The 15941-nt window shown below is 49.6% G+C and overlaps 7 protein-coding genes across 7 annotated transcripts; 1 reads left to right on the plus strand and 6 right to left on the minus strand.

Moving 5' to 3' along the window:
- Positions 1-338: 338 nt before the first annotated feature.
- On the minus strand, positions 339-1073 carry N7506_001298 (uncharacterized protein; the record flags this gene model as incomplete). The annotated part of the gene is made up of 1 exon (XM_056950594.1): positions 339-1073. One exon carries the CDS (start codon positions 1071-1073, stop codon positions 339-341), a length of 735 nt encoding a protein of 244 aa, XP_056816509.1.
- Positions 1074-1954: 881 nt separating this feature from the next.
- Positions 1955-3392, minus strand: N7506_001299 (uncharacterized protein; the record flags this gene model as incomplete). The annotated part of the gene is made up of 3 exons (XM_056950595.1): positions 1955-3007; positions 3064-3161; positions 3212-3392. The coding sequence occupies 3 exons, from the start codon at positions 3390-3392 to the stop codon at positions 1955-1957; spliced, it is 1332 nt and encodes a 443-aa protein (XP_056816510.1).
- Positions 3393-4890: 1498 nt separating this feature from the next.
- Positions 4891-5778, minus strand: N7506_001300 (uncharacterized protein; the record flags this gene model as incomplete). Its single annotated transcript, XM_056950596.1, has 2 exons — positions 4891-5514; positions 5569-5778. The coding sequence occupies 2 exons, from the start codon at positions 5776-5778 to the stop codon at positions 4891-4893; spliced, it is 834 nt and encodes a 277-aa protein (XP_056816511.1).
- A 648-nt stretch (positions 5779-6426) lies between these two features.
- On the minus strand, positions 6427-8826 carry N7506_001301 (beta-glucosidase; the record flags this gene model as incomplete). Its single annotated transcript, XM_056950597.1, has 4 exons — positions 6427-7249; positions 7318-7472; positions 7534-8256; positions 8308-8826. The coding sequence occupies 4 exons, from the start codon at positions 8824-8826 to the stop codon at positions 6427-6429; spliced, it is 2220 nt and encodes a 739-aa protein (XP_056816512.1).
- Positions 8827-10319: 1493 nt separating this feature from the next.
- Positions 10320-11867, minus strand: N7506_001302 (hexose transporter protein; the record flags this gene model as incomplete). Its single annotated transcript, XM_056950598.1, has 1 exon — positions 10320-11867. One exon carries the CDS (start codon positions 11865-11867, stop codon positions 10320-10322), a length of 1548 nt encoding a protein of 515 aa, XP_056816513.1.
- Positions 11868-12332: 465 nt separating this feature from the next.
- Positions 12333-14228, plus strand: N7506_001303 (uncharacterized protein; the record flags this gene model as incomplete). Its single annotated transcript, XM_056950599.1, has 5 exons — positions 12333-12490; positions 12546-12990; positions 13046-13401; positions 13458-13706; positions 13769-14228. Coding segments are annotated over 5 exons (1668 nt in total), but the record flags the coding sequence as incomplete, so codon positions are not given.
- Positions 14229-14260: 32 nt separating this feature from the next.
- N7506_001304 (uncharacterized protein) lies at positions 14261-15913 on the minus strand (the record flags this gene model as incomplete). Its single annotated transcript, XM_056950600.1, has 2 exons — positions 14261-15506; positions 15555-15913. 2 exons carry the CDS (start codon positions 15911-15913, stop codon positions 14261-14263), a joined length of 1605 nt encoding a protein of 534 aa, XP_056816515.1.
- Positions 15914-15941: the final 28 nt, after the last annotated feature.

The following is a 15941-nucleotide window of genomic DNA, read 5'->3' on the forward strand; positions in this document are numbered from 1 at the left end:
TGACCTAAATTAGCATAGATTTACCACCATTGAGAGAGACAAATACAAAAACTGGACATTAATAGGAGTACCTAGGTACTATATGACTAGTCATTATCAAAGATACTCGTCCAATGATCGATACTGGGTTGAATATTCAATGGAGATGAGACGCAGGAAAGAGCTTATTACAGTAAAAGCACAACCATTATAGATCAATCCATTGATATTATTATCTCATCTAGATAGACTTGATGAGTGTCCAGATTACATATATCCTTCGACATCCTGATTACCAAAGTAAACGACCCATGAGGGTTGATTGTTCGACTTCTCCGAATTAAATTTGAGCCTCACCATTAGTGGCGTCTCTTAGCGGCGGCAGAGCTGCTAGCGGAGCTGGAAGCAGATGAAGTGCCTGCAACGATAGAGGAAGTAGGTGTGGCATCAAGAGGACCGATTCTCAAAGAACCACATGGGCTGGAGGGAGCCGTGAGGCAGTCGCCGATGTAAAGACCCAGGCTACCAGTTTCGTTGCGAGTTGAAAGAATCTGGGCTGGTGGGTACGCTCCAACAAGGGAAGTGGCATTCTGTGCAAAGAAAGTTGAGTTGACCCGGCTTCCAATCAAAGCAGCGTGGGCGCTGTGGGAAGCAGCCAGACGCGCTAAGAGGAAGGAAACCTCGGGGGACTGGGTGTATCCGGCAAGGCCAATGAAAGCACCGGTAACAGTCGCCTCGAAGTGGTAGGCATACAAGGCCCAAGCCTGAGTGGTGTTGACCTGGGGGTATTTGAATTGGCAGTCGGGCTCGCTAAAGCCGGGTGTCTTTTGGCCGACCTTCTCGATGGCTTCGCTGCCGAGGGTATTTTCCTTCTCTACGCCGTAGAGAACCTTCTTGTAGGCGGCAATAGTAGCATTGCTGGTGGAGGAGAAGGTAGAGTTCACAGTAGAGTTGTAGTAACCGCCGATGAAGTCGGAGAGACCCCAGGCAAACTCAAGTACGTTCGCATCGGATGACGAAGGCGCGCAGCTAGAGTTTTGTGCTGAGGCAGTGACTGCGGTCAAGAGGAGACCGGCCAAGCTGAAGAACTTCATGTTTCTTGTGTAGATCTAAAAAAATTATAGATTCGAGTATATCGTGCAAGTATTCGGTGGAAAACTCAGAAAAAAAAATGGCCTTTGCGGCGGCGACGCGCCTTTTAACACCCGAGAACACGCAATCTTGCGACTATGCTCCTGTCATGATCCCAATAGAGACGCATGCGGTAGTAATCGGATGAAATTAACCAGAAATCTATGCAAATAACCAGTAATCCTCTCCATACTAGCGTCATAGAGCATGATTTAGGGCTTTGCGCATAGTAGATCCGGGGATCCACATTTCCGTCGCTATGCCATGACGTCTACCATTTCACGCCTGTTAGCCACTCTTCAATGATCGATATTGGGTCTATAACAAGTCTTTCAAACTAAGTTTGAAATTCCAAGATTGAGTATCTGAAAATGTTCGGTCCGCCACCCGTCCTTAAGCGAATCGTGGCGTCGCAGACAGCCACACTCTTATTTTAATTGAACCTTCCCGAGGTCATTACAACCCTGGAACGTTGTACAATACAACCTGAAGCTTTTAGGCTCATGAAAGGGAAGTCTTAAGAATTTCAAGGTTTGTCACCGAGAGCCCAAAGTGTCCAGATTTATTTATCCCATCTCGGCTTTCTCCGGGCCTCTATTTCTATGCCGTCATCAACTCTTAACACACTCTCGACTAAGATCAATACCCGTGGACTTGTTGGTCCTAACGTAAATCCTTTAAACTTGATAAATTTTTGACAGCTCTAGGTAACTAGGGCTGCAGATAAGATATAACCTTATGGCCTTTGAAGTATGTGCGGTACTGTTAAAAACCTTGGAAATCTTGTACATTTGAGAGCCGTCATCACAAAATATACATCATCAACAGCACGCCTCGACCGAGCTTATATAAACTTGAAATGATGGGCAAATATGCACAGCCCACTCATAAACGCACTGATTCCACCACACATAATGATAAGACCATACCCACTACCATAGGCACCGATCGCATGATCCTTCCAGTGGTCGGCGCTCAGCAAAGCCTCGCTGAACGGACCACTGACAACGTTGCCAATACCTCGACCGAAAGCGATAAGTGCAAAGATCATAGTGGAATCTGCACTTGGAACAGCTCGTGCAACCTCCCGTGTTATTCCCGCCCACGTGGCTGAGTAACACCCGGCAAACAAGCCGTATGCGACAGAGAATACCAGCAACGTTGGCATAGTCGTAGCAAAACCCCACAGAAAGAAGAGGGATAGAGTGCTCCCAACGGTCGATATTGTGATGCAGGTGATTGCATGATATCGGTCTGCCAAATGACCCATAGTCACGCTTCCAAAGACTGATGCCAGGTTCAGAAGGGTCACCGTCAGCGAACTGACGAAGTCGGAAGCACCAATACTGCGGGCGTGGGATGGCAGATAGATTCCGGGTAGAAAGAAACCAATTGCTTCCATGATGTTGCTGAGCTGGTAGATAATGAACACCTTGTTGTATGAGAACCGGAAGTTGAACCGAGTATAGGCAACGGATTTGGAAATCGGCAAACGGGGCCGATGGAAGTATAAGAAGGGTGCCGCGAGCACGAACATAATCACTGAAATGATCCGGAGAGTCGTTTCAAATCCGTAAGTCGATAGTAACTTCTCCAATCCGATCGGGAAGATTAGACCAGAAACCCCCGAGCCAGCCCAGGTGATACCGAACGCGAGTCCCTTCCGGTTCACGAACCATTGATCCATGTACATGATTGACGGACTGTATGCTATACAGCCGCCGACTCCGAATCCCACTCCTTGCGAGAGGATGAGGTGAGTGACATTTTGGGAAAACGAGGCCAGTGCAAGGGAAAGACACATCAAGATCAATCCTATGGTTGAGAACCAACGGCCCATCTGGGGAACCAGGATCATAGCTGCAATAACAAGTGGACAGCTCAGATAAGAAATGCCCTGAAATGGTGTTAGCCATAGAGAACGTATCTCAGTCAATATGTTTGAGTACTAACCGTAGCACATGTACCAATAACGGCGATCATGCTCGACTCTTGGAACGATTCGTAAGCATGGTAATATTTTTGAAAGACTCCGAACGTAAATGCGAACCCTAATGCACCATTAGCATCTTGCCGAACTGGTGAGGAGTTTTGAAATTACCCCATATCAATGCCTCTAGCATCACACATGCTCCTAGGAACATCCACGCATGAAACCCTCCATCAACAGGTGGTAACTTCCGCTCCTCGGCGGGCCTCTCATCAAGCTTCTCCGGACATAAGCGTATCTGGGCTTCACTGCCAGGTGGTGAATTGCTGGAAGAGGAACGTCTACTCTCCATGATTGTGTAGTGTGGAGTGACTTGATTGTAACATTTGAGACAAGAGAAAGTCTGAACGAGCCATCCTTACATTATAACCAATGAGTCTTTGAAAGTCACATTGTTTGATTTCCGCCAAGGGAGATTAAACGTCGGAAGGGATGAAGAAAGCCTTGTTATAAGTCAGCCAGGTGACGGAAGGAATTTCCGCGCGTAGGTTTTTGTAGGGCTGGCATGCAAATGTTGAACACCGAGCGGTATAATCGCCACTCTCGCTTCAAGATCAGCAACCACCGGTAGTTCATGATCAGTCACGTCGGTAATCCTAATCAGACAGCGGAAACATTCTTCCCATCTTCAGTTTGACCAAGATATAACACATCGCCTCGATATACCGATGAGGCTTGACCTGGAGCGCAGCCCCTGCTTAAAGCTCCCTGGAAATCGAAGTTCCTGAAAGGCCGAAGCTGACGTGCTTTGCGTGGGGAATAGAAAGCTCGCTCGGCCTGCGACGGAGGATTGTGAGCTGGAATAGCAAAAGCAACGGCTAGGGGCGGACGTGCGAAGGGATTGGAATGTATAGCTCGATCATTACCGAATAGGGTTGCAAACACCGGAGAGTTTTTTTCGATAAGGTGTGTGTTATGATATCACTGGGAAGGTTCGGAGCTTTGACAACTTCCAAACCCCTTGCACTTGAGCTATCTCCGCATTGTGCCACGTTGACAAGGTGTAGCAGCAGACCCCGCGGCGTACAGCTTGAGCATCAAGGGGCCTGAAATGCACCAATCATTTCGAGTTCAATGCAACATAGCACGCAACATGACAAAAGTGACGTGGGCTCCCAGCCTCTTGTTATATCTATTGCCCTCGCAGCGAGATGACTTACTGGGTGTGTGACTGAAAATGCACTCTCAGGCTTTCTAGTCACATTCCATCGCCCAAAACTTGATCTTTCCCAAGCAAGCTCTTGACACGTTCTGCATGATGAATCAAGCGTTGGATCATCGGGCCTGAGGCTAGGAAGCCAAATTCAGTGAAGGTTGGAGCAGTTTGAAGACGCCCTTGGGTCCGTTGTGCGCAGATTCTTGGTAGGGCTGGACTCTCCATCGGACCGAAGCCTGCATGTGTCTACCTTTCCCCATGTGGAATTAGGTAGTGTGAAACTATCACCACTGATCCAGGAAAGGACAACTTTCTACTGAGGCGAGATAACTTACTTCTCCAAAGGCTCAGCACAGCGAGAGTTCGAGATTTAAAACTACGCCAGAAATGTTCGTATTTCCTCTTTTGGATCGAAGCAAATATTATTGGTAAATACTTGCATACTTGAAATAGACGCTAAGAGATTGTCATTGGGAGTTTCGTATCAACCAGTCAGCTTCATGGCCGAATAAATAACCCGGAGACGAGCTGTCGCACATCTGGGCCCTGGCTAATTGGCGAGCCAGATATTTTGGTCCTGCCCGTAGCCATACGCAATCCATGAATCCTTGAAGTATCTCTGCAGGACAGTCTGCTAGTAGGTCATATCATCGACACAGTATCCGCCGCCAGTTGGTCCAATGTGTGGGCAGTGAATTTCGGGCCGGTATGGTACCATGTGCTCATGAACCTCACGACATAGCAATGTGTTGCGACCGAGTTCATAAGCCTTGCCAAATCGAGTCTTCTTCATCAAGAACTCGTAGCAAGAAGCGTTGTCGGTGTATTGTTGGTTGGGGCCCAGGCAGAATTTATCGTGCGTTTCACAAATCGTTTTGGCCAGTATATCGGAAACGTACGTGACGACTTGGTCAGTCGAAGTAGCGTTAATCTTAACGGCCAATCTCTCTAGCAAGACGTCCAAGGAGTTTGCGAACCAGCGGAATGTCGCGTCGTACTGGGCAATTTTCCCATCTTCGTTCCATTCAATCCATGTATCAATCGCGTAAGGGGCAATGACACCAAAAGTGGTTATGTTGAATGTCACGACAGTGGTGGCAGAGGCAACGTTGTCATTCGCAGTAAATTGAGTGATGTTGTATCCAATGGGGATACCGGTGAGGCTGACATGGCTAGGATCCACGAAAAGACCGAAGATGTATTCGCGGTTTAGTTCGTCGCCGTCGAAAGTACGGGTGACATCGACACGTCCTTGGACCTGTGGTTGAGTTAGCTGTTAGCTCAGAGTAATATAGCATGGAGAAAAGCTCACATCAGTTGCAAAGACAGTAGAAGTGTTACCCTCAACCTGCTTTTTGTTGGCAGGATAGAGGAATTCGTCCCAGAAAGTCTTCTCAAGATCCCATAGTTCGTCAAATTGATAAAGCGATTTGTTGCTCTTGCTGGATGAGACGTCTGCTGATGCAAAGAGTGCGAAACAAGCAAAAGTGACCAAAGCCCAGAGGGCCATAAACAGATGCATTATGAATGTTGAAGTTGATGGAGTGGAAAAGACGAGAGAGGGAGAGAGTAATATCTAGCGAAGAGCTGTTGGGAGGTCAGATGCCCTAGACTAGATAGCTCTCTCTCTCTCCTCTTCACTACCTCTCTCCCCCTCTCTCCCTCCCTTCCTTTCCCAAGTCAGTCAATCTTCGCTTTGGCAGTCTGAATAAACCGTTTTCCCAGCAATTCCTGGCTTCTGCCAGTAGACAAGCTCTGTCGTCAAGAGCAGACATAATCCCCAGTTATGCCAACTTGAAAAATAGAGACTCCGCGGTCTTAGGAAGCCCCCCGGATGATTTATTTTACGAGAAGGTCGCATTGTTGTGAACAGCCCGACAATGTAATCTCCCCATTTTACGAGCTGCATGCCGGAGCGCAGCCCACACTGGACGCCATGCACCGGAACGGAAAAGGCCTACTCTGTAGTACTCTAACAGCTGGGCATGATATTTAAATGACTACTCCGTGAGGGCCTGGTAGGTAACTAGAACAGTTACTTAGGCGTTAAAACTAGCCCTACTCGACACTCAATTTACTGTCACCTTGTGTTGTGGTGTAAAATTTAGATACGTTCACTGCACTGCTCGTTCTTCATTTGTATGAACCAGACTCCTGCTCTGTCCGTTTATCAATACCCCCCAACATGGAACTTTCCATGCTGCCGAATATCTCTACTCGAGCTACCCACATAGACAGTGAAAGTCCCCTTTGGTACAACCCATTTCTGCTTCTTGACATCCCAGTAACTTAGATCGCGGCGCGTCAGCTGGAAAGTTGCCAACGATGTTTGCAGAGGATACAGCGATAGCTTTTCGAAACCTCGAAGCTGCTTTGGGGGAGTCCCGGGGACAGAGTCCGGTAAACCAATGTAAAGCTGCGCAACTTCAGCACCGAGAACCTCGCCAGTGTTCTTAACAAGCGTAGAGATTGTGCCGACAGATTCGAAAAGTTGTTCAGCTCCACCCGGGATGATGCGCCCATCCAGAGGGCCGGATGTAGCAGCGACATCGATCGAGAGTCTGCTGTATTCGAAAGACGTGTACGAAAGACCAAAGCCAAATTCATACCGAGGGGAGATTCCGTTCTTGTCAAAGTGGCGGTAGTCAACAAATAAGCCCTCGCCGAAGTTATCATCCAGCGATGGGTTCCATCCAGCACCGTAATCGGCGAACTGTTTTGCAATTGTGTATGGCAGCTTGCCACTGGGAGACCAGCTTCCGTAAAGGACATCGACGAGAGCGTTTCCGCTTTCTTGACCAGGGAGTCCTGCCCAGACGATTGCTTTCACTGATGGTTGAGCGAGAACGGTCTCAAGAACAATGGGACCGACGCTGTGCACTACAACAATGACGTTCTTGTTCTTGGCTGCGACTGCTTTGACAAGCTCGTTTCCATTGTGCCAGGGGTCAAGATTGTTTCTGTCCCCGGCATTCCCTTCCACTGTGATGTACCTGGCCTGAGAGTCAGTATGGGTCTAATTTGCGCAAGTAAATTTGAAGTTAAAAACGGCCCGACTTACCCTTCGCCTGCGTCCGAGTTGATAAATACAATTGCCGTGTCGGCGGCAGCAGCAGCCGCCGCGCCTTCAGTTGGATTATCGGTGGTGCTTTGGACAATCGAAGTGCCATCTTTACTGGCTTGTGCTTGGATTGCACTGAGGGGATCGACGAGGTACTGAGATGACAAGATTAGATTCTCTGGTTGTCAAGCCTCGAATATTCATGCAAGCACATACCGGGAACTGTGATGTACCACTACCCCATCCCATGGCCAGTGTACCATTGTTACACCCATGATCACTACACGCATTGGCACCCTCTGGATTGACAATAGCATCCAGTCCAATAATTGCAAGACTCCGAGGCTTCTTCAGAGGCAGGGTCTTGCCCTTGTTTTTCAACAAGACAATCGAATCGCGAGCTCCAATCCGGGCAATGTCGATGTGATTCGGCAAAGCTGTCACATTGATGCTAGCCTTGCCGCCATCCCAGGAGCTGAATTTCACATCAGGATATCCCTGATCTTGATCGAGGAGATACCACGCCGCTAGGATTCGAGTCACCATGTCATCCAATCGTGATTGAGGGACAGATCCATTGTTCACGGCCTGGACAAGATTCGGACCCCAGAATACGCTACCGCGAGGGGTCGCAAAATCGCTACCAGGCATTGTCATATCAAGCCCAGCTAAAGCACTGTTCACGCCCGTGTGCTGTGCGTTCCAATCACTCATGACGTAGCCCGGAAACCCAAGTTCCTTCTTGAGAAGCTTGTTGAGAATTGCATCGCTTTCACAAGCCCAAGTCTGGTTGAACTTGTTGTAAGAACACATGACGGACGCGACATTGGCTTTGACGGCATTCATGAAGGGCCATACGTAAAGCTCGTGAGTTGCGCGATCACCAATGTTCGAGCTCATGGTTTCTCGATTGTGTTCCTGCTCATTGCCGAGCCAGTGCTACTCGAAGTGTCAGCTATCTTCAGGTCGCAACGAAGTATCCATATCTACCTTGGCGCAAGCTTGGACACCCGAGTCTTGCATTCCCTGAATAGTATGTTCCATACCGACTCCACTCAAATATGGATCCACAGAAAAGCCTTCCCAGTTTCGACCACCATCTGGGTTCTTTCCTAATGGGCCAGCGACAGGGCCCAGCTGGACGTGCACGCCCAACTCTTTGGCCTCTTGGCCCATAGCAGCTCCACGCGCATAGAAAACATCGCGGTCCCAGGTCGCACCAGCATTGATACCTGCTGGGAAAGCTGACACCGGGTTGGCAAACCGAATACCTAACGGTGAATCTTGGAGGCACAGAGAGGGATAATCTATGGACTCGGGTGCATAGGTGTTACCAACGCAAGGGCCCCCTTCCCAAGTGACGCCGGTGGCAATGCCGACCTTTTCTGTTTGATTGAGCTTCTGAAGAGCAATTTTTGCTTTGGCGTAGGCCTGTTCCCAGCCAGCGCTTCCAGATACATATGCATCGGCGGCGGCGCTGAGCGACAACGCCAATAGAAGATATTGCATGTTGGCTCTTGCTGTGAGTATGCACTGAAACCGCCACAGTCCGGACATGCAATGTGGGAGACAAACCCTTTATACCCACCATTTTGTGGGGTAAGTTTGACTCAGTCCCTGAGAAGGAGATTCTTTGGCTTCCCCGGTGGCGGTCTGGGCGCCATGCAAAATGTCAGGATTGATGAGCATCCCATGATCAGGTAGCTTCACTGGTGCTGGGCTTGGCTACCAAGGCACAGCTATAGTGCTGCTTGGGAAGTGACACAGGGTAACAGTGAAGCATGAAGATGCACAAGGTTAAACGATACCCCTCGGACCTCTTCGCCAAAATCACCCCTGATTGGCACGCGGAGTCGCGGAATGCAGGGAAGCAGGGGTGTAGAAAACATAGCCTAAAGTATCCATGGCTTTTGAGCCGAGAACCCCGCAAAGCCTGTATGCTTCTCCCAACCCCGCATATTTCGCTTTTCCTTTGTTCAGTATGATTGAAAGGCCGCTGAGGCCCTGTGTGGTGGATTGTTTATCGTTGGAAGCGTTGGCTTTTTCGAGGGCGGCTTATGGTCCATCAAACTGAATGGAACTATCCATGCTTTAGCTAGGGCATAGAATACTTTGCACAGAACTTGACTTTGTTCCCCGAGGGAATAACTGAAGGGTGATGGCGATGCTTGAAGACTGCGGGCCGTGATGGATTTGGCTAGTGGTCCGGTCTCTGGGCATTTCCCCGCGAATTCCGACCCGAACGGGGAAATTTAGCTCTGGCTTCACGTTTCCGAATCACGAAAAAGAGAGAAACAGGGGTCCAATAATTGGTCTCAGATGGCACAGACACGTTCGTGCCTACTTGGCCGGAAGGTTTAGAGAGGACGTTGGGAAATGTTTCAGGGGCAGGTCTGTAGCGGCCAGGGTGAAGTTTGTTATTTCCGATAAAATTTCCCATTTGGTATTAAGCCTGCGGAGTATACCCTTAGGTCCCCTCTTCAAGTATCTTCTTGAGGATTCTTGCAAGTGTCTTTCGACATATTGAGATTAACCCTGGCCGCTACAGACCTGCGTACTCCGTACAAGGGCGAGAGAACCCCTATTTGACATTTTGATTTAATCTGGATTCCTTCGAAATCACGCCATTTCAACAATTTAGATACTCTAATTTCGAAGGACTCGCTCAGGGGTGTCTAGAAAAATGCCTCGGATCACAACACAATTATCGTTTTAGCGAACAACCTTGGAAGCAGCGCAAATCGCCGAGCCGCGAGTCAATCCCTCTACGAGAACCCACAACCTTCCAACCTTGGAATAGCTGTCGATTTAAAGCGAGCTGCTTTCATACTTCTTGACGGTGCAACAGTGGCTCGATTGGCTCTCTTATTGGTTGTCCGGCATATTACTTCAACTTTATTTTATGGAGCTCGGCAGAGAGTGTTGACAGACTCTTTCCTGAGACAGGGTGAAAGATGTCTCATGTAATTATTTCTTATAGTCCTATCATTGACCAGAGAGTATTATGCCGAATCCTTCGCCAATCGATTACCGAAAGCCTCCTCGCCATCAAAAATCAATGCAACTTCTTCCAAACTGTAGCCCTTGGTTTCGGGAAATCCAAAATATACAATGCCAATCTCAACAGCCAGAATGCAGCAGTAGACAACGTAATATCTCCAGCTGATCGCATCCATCGCCACCGGGTTCGTATACCCATTGAAAATCAGCGCACAAGTAGATGCGATTTGCATGATATTGGTCCCCTTGGCTCGGAGATGGGTAGGAAGGACTTCGGTGACATACACCCAAGGCGGCCCGTTGAGACCGGCGTTGTAGCATAGCTGATAGAGGAAGATCATCACGACCACCCCAGTTCCAAGCGAACTATCCGTGAAATGTCGTTGTTCATTGATTGCAGAGAGTATTGTCCAAATAACATAGCAGACCAGCATACCGATTGTCGAGCAGAGGAAGAGTCGGCGCCTCCCGGCCCATTCCATCAGTGATGCGAGCGCCACCGAGACGATAAGGTTGAATACCATGAGACCGCCGTTGATGCGGAGCTGCTGTGGATCGGAGGTGAATCCAATAGAGTTGAGGATCAGATGCAGGTAGTATGAGATCAAGCCGTTGCCAGAAAGTTGCATCATGCAGGGAACCGCAATGATGATGAACAGGCGGTGTAAGTTTCCACGGGTGGTGAGGAATTCACGATAGCCTGATTTGGAGGCTTGTTTGGCTGTTTGGATTTGTAAAATGATTTCCTGCATCTCGAAATCCACCAGAGGCGAGGTTTCATCCCCGCCAGCGTGGTACTTTGTCAAGATTTGACGGGCTTCGTCGTAGCGATCTTGTTGCACTAGGTATCGCGGTGATTCGGGAAGTAGATAGACGAAAGCAACTTGAGCCAGTGGGAAGAACCCCTGAAGGAGTGATGGTATTCTCCATGCCCATGATGTATCTAATCCCATGAAATATGTACCGTACGTGACCCATGCGGCGAGCAACGCCCCCAAATACCACGCATTATTATAGTATCCCACTAGCACGGGACGATGAGTTGGATACGCTAGTTCACTGACGAGCATCGGTGATGCCTCGACGGCAATCAGACCCCCAAAGCCAATGACCATGCGTGAGATCAAGAACATGGTATAGTCCTGGGCTGCGCATTGCAGAACGGCGCCGACGACCAGAAGAGATGATCCCAAGAAGATTGGAAATCGACGTCCTGTGTGATCACACAGCCATGGTGCAATCGGAAATGCCAGGATCTGGCCGAAGATCACCCCGTTCGAGAGGGACCCCAGTCGAGTGCCCGTCGGCGAGCCGAAAAACCGCTGCCACTGAGTCATGGACTGGAGACCGTTCAGCATCGACCCGTCGTACCCATTGGTTGTCGAGGACAGATAGGGAATGATCATGCCGAGATTGAGTAGCACCAGGTGACGTTGTTTGTACCAGGGTCTGCCGGTATCTGGTAAGACATTCTGCAGGACCCATCCATCGGAACTAGTGGCGCCGTGATCGCGATATCCGATCGTTGGACTCTTCTCACTATCGACCATCGCGGGTTGTTTCGAGTGACTGGGTACCGGCGGTGGATGGTGAGATGACTCGGTAGCTTCTGTGTAGATCTACACAACGCCGAGGAGAGGTCATGCTCGTGCGTAGCGCAGGGAGTAGGGAGTCCCGTATGGAGACCCTCATTTCGGCTCGAGCTCGTTTGTGGCGCGGGCGTTTTAGACAAACAGGCTAGTGGCCGTCAGCATTGTGCGAGGCAAAAGAGCCGAGAGGAAATTTCCCCGCAACATCCCCAGACGTAGCGAATCCTTACCCGCTGGTAAATTGCCTAGCGGCCGACAGACACGGGATGTGACTCTGGAAGCATAATGTAACACCCCGCTATCTCCGAGATTCCGCTGAGCGGTATTTAGGAGACACGATGTTGGAGAAGAGTGTGCAGAGCTGAGGATGGAGACGGTTGATCTGCCGGCACAAACAATCGCGGATCCCACCGAACCGGAAAAAGAAAACGTTCTCGGACCGTCACCTATCCGCGCAAACGAGCTGCTCAGGCCTGCCACACTTGCAGGCTGCGAAGGACCAAATGTGACAATATTCGTCCGGCGTGCGCTTCCTGCGTCCGATTGGATGCGGAGTGTGTCTACAAGGAGATAGACCCTTCGTCGTAAGTCAACACTGGGAGCATCGAGGCATGGCGCGTCACTAACCCGCGACAATAGCTTTGATTCGGCGAGTCTGGCGATATTGAAGCGAATGGATGATTTGGAAAGCTTGATTCAATCAGTGAGCAACGCGCCGCTCGTGGTTTCGCCGGCTGCCTTTTGTTCCACGTCGCCCAGTTCCCGCGATCACTCAGGGGTTAATGCCCAAGAACATCGAGTGACCTTTTTGGTCAATGCGGAGGCTGTCCTCAGATGGCCAGTGTTCGAGTCGATTTCTATCCAACCGAGTCCTTATCAATCGTCAGCAGCGCAAGATGATTATCATTCGCCAGGGCTGTCGATCCCGGTGGATCTCGATCTGCAATCGGGCGGTCATTTCATCGAACGATTCTTCGAAGACGTCCATATTTTCAACCCCGTGTTGGAAGAGCAAGATGTGATCGAGTATCTGGGAGAAGTTCAGCGGAATGGAATAGGATGGGATGCAAAGTCTTGTCTTATGGTAACCATCCACCCCTGCGGATATCCATATTTGCTTCCCGCTAATCCAATCCTAGCTACTGATCTGTGCTCTTGGTTCGATATCAACACCGTTCGTGAACCATCATCCCGTGATGACATCGTGCGACTTCCGCCAATCCCACAATTTTTCTCGCGCCGAGTCGTTTTTTCTAAATGCACAGAAACGCCTGGGAATGCTGCTCACTGGGAACGGGGCCATCGAGGCTCAGTGCTTTTTTCTCGCAGGTGTATACCTGATGACAACCCTACGACCGATGGAAGCGTGGCGAATGTTTGTACAAGGTCTAGCCTGTTGTCAAGCCCTTCAAAGCCATGACATTGATCATGCTCAATCGGAAGCTGAGTGGAGCCCCCACCAGCGGATTTACTGGACCTGTTTCAAGTCGGAATTGTGAGTTGCCCAGGTGCCTGGTTTGAAGAATCGTGTTGATGATGACGATGTGACAGGGAGTTGCGGTTAGAGTTGAACCTACCACGGCAGAATGGGGTAGATTTCAGTTATCCTATCATGTTTCCGTCGCCGCCACGTGGACTCGAAACTAAGAACGAACCAGCATGGTACTTCTACTTGGCTGAGATAGCTCTTCGGCGACTCAAAAATAGAGCACTGGGCACACTGTATCGGATTGACAACGCAGGTCAGGCTATAGACAGAGAAGAAGCGGCTATGGATTTTGAGGAACAGATGTATGCGTGGTGAGTAGGTCCCTGTGCTACATGGCACCTGTGAATTCCTTGACCTGATATCATAACCTCAGGTATCGATCTCTACCCGAAGCCTTAGCTTTCAACCTCGCCGGCGATGTAGGTTGGGCAGACGCATATGAACCATTTAGATTTATACTCAAGGGCCATTATCTTGACTGCCAAGAAATAATCTATTGGCACGCCATTGTGGGCGAACTAGGTCTTCCATCACGAAACAGCAGCGATACCTTCCTGGCAAAAGGCCTGCAGCTCTGTGTGAACAGAATAAAACACAACAAGCAAGGCTTCTATCACCGTCATCACGGCACATGGCTGATGATTCGATCTTGCACACGAAGTGCACTGGTATTGATCGCTGCGTCGAAGTGTGATGACCTCGACCAACAACTGCCCTACGGCTGGGAGCCAGCGATATCAGATGTGATGGCCATGTTGAGCTTCTGGAAACAGGAATCCCCGGATGTGTTTAAAGCGTTCCAGTATCTCCAACTTCTTCAAGCCACAAACTGAGACGCGCGTCCGCACATGATGGCCGTTAACTTTTACCGGCATTTTTCAAGTCCCTCTGTGTTTCCATTGACCCTGTGAAACCAGATCAATTTTCTCAACGACAGCTCCAAGTTAAGACCCAATCCAGCTACCTCATCGCCCTCAAACAAAAATTCTGCCTCAATTGGATCACTGCCGCCTTCAACAGCGTCTACCAGTTTGGCAGTGTATTTGGTCTGGTCGGAGATGTGATGAAACGTGAGAGTGAATCCCATAGCGCGGTCTGAGGCATCAACAAATAATCGATTGTCCACTATTTGAACTGTGATTCCGCGATATCCCGAATTCCAGTAATGCCCAGTATATTGATGAAGTGGTTTCACTTGCGGCTCGACTTCATCATCAGGTTGAGACATGTCGGGCTTCGTCTTATTTGCGTCAGACGGCCGATTGCTTTGGTGTTCTGGTTTTGAATTTTTGGGTGGCCGGCTCCGCTTTTGCTTTTTCTTCTCTCCTGCCTTCGTGCTTTCTGAAGGATTGACCCCGACTTTACTCACTCTAACGCCAGCTGCTTTATCCGGCTCCAGAATCCCCAGCGCATCGTCAATGAGCTCGCGAATCAAGATCCCGGCCACGATTCCAGCCTCTGACGAGTTTCCCATCACCACAGCTCCAAATTTGATGCTGGGGATGAAAGCAAAGCGAGCTCCAAACCCAGGGACAACCCCGTTGTGCCCAACGACCATATGGCCCCGATAATAGTATATATCAACGCCAGCCGCATAGAGAGGTGGAGATGTGAACGGTTTGAGCCTAGCGGGATGGTAATTTGGAAAACTGCGCGGCCTGACGAGCCCCTGATAAACCTTTTGGGTGATTGGTCCCTCTTGGTTTACTAGAGCCTTCACCCACTTGATGAAGTCATTGGCACTTGTGATAACTGAGCCGGCTCCCTGCCCTTCTGGGCAATCGGCGCATTGGCACTCGCGGTATCCGCTCGTTTTATTCCAGATGTAGCCGGTCGCGATACGGTCACCAAGACCCTTGGCCCGGGCATTGGCTGGCTGTAAGCTGCTGGAATTCATGGCCAGTGGCAGAAAGATTCGGTCTTCTAGAAAATCCGAGAATGATAATTTGGATTTGACCTCAATTAGATGTGTCAGAACTGTATACATCATATTGCAGTACAAGTACCGCGATCGAAGAGGAGCAGCAACGGCCAGGTTTCGGAGGTTTCGGGTGACTGATGCGGCATTGTCTGGGCACTCGGCTTGAGGACCGAAGTAAGAATTGTCATGTCTGTGCTAGAGTCAGCAACAGCCAACTCTCGGGGTGAAGACCGCTTACGGAGCCATTCCTGTTCTGTGGCTCAGTAGATCTTCCACCATCACACCCTTGCTATGCCCAGGGCATGACATGACAAAGTCTTCGGGGAGAAGATTCGACATGAGCGCGTCGTACTTGATTTCATGGTAATCCTCATTGTCTTCAACGAGGATGGCAACTGAAGCGGCTGTTATGGATTTTGCACACGAAGCCACATCGAAAAGTGTGTCCGCTGTGCATGGTAACGGAGGCTCAATGGATGCACTCCCAAAGCCTGCAGATGTCACTTGATCCTCGCTCAACACGGCGACAGAGAGACCAGGAACATGGTGTTTTGATATTAATTCTTCAATACGCGAGGTAAAGTCGCTGAGCAACATTTCATGAATGGTGAAGGTTCCCGTTTGT

The sequence above is a fragment of the Penicillium brevicompactum genome, assembly GCF_028827555.1.
Source record: "Penicillium brevicompactum strain IBT 35665 chromosome Unknown utg000001l_segment0_segment0, whole genome shotgun sequence".
Taxonomy (NCBI): domain Eukaryota; kingdom Fungi; phylum Ascomycota; class Eurotiomycetes; order Eurotiales; family Aspergillaceae; genus Penicillium; species Penicillium brevicompactum.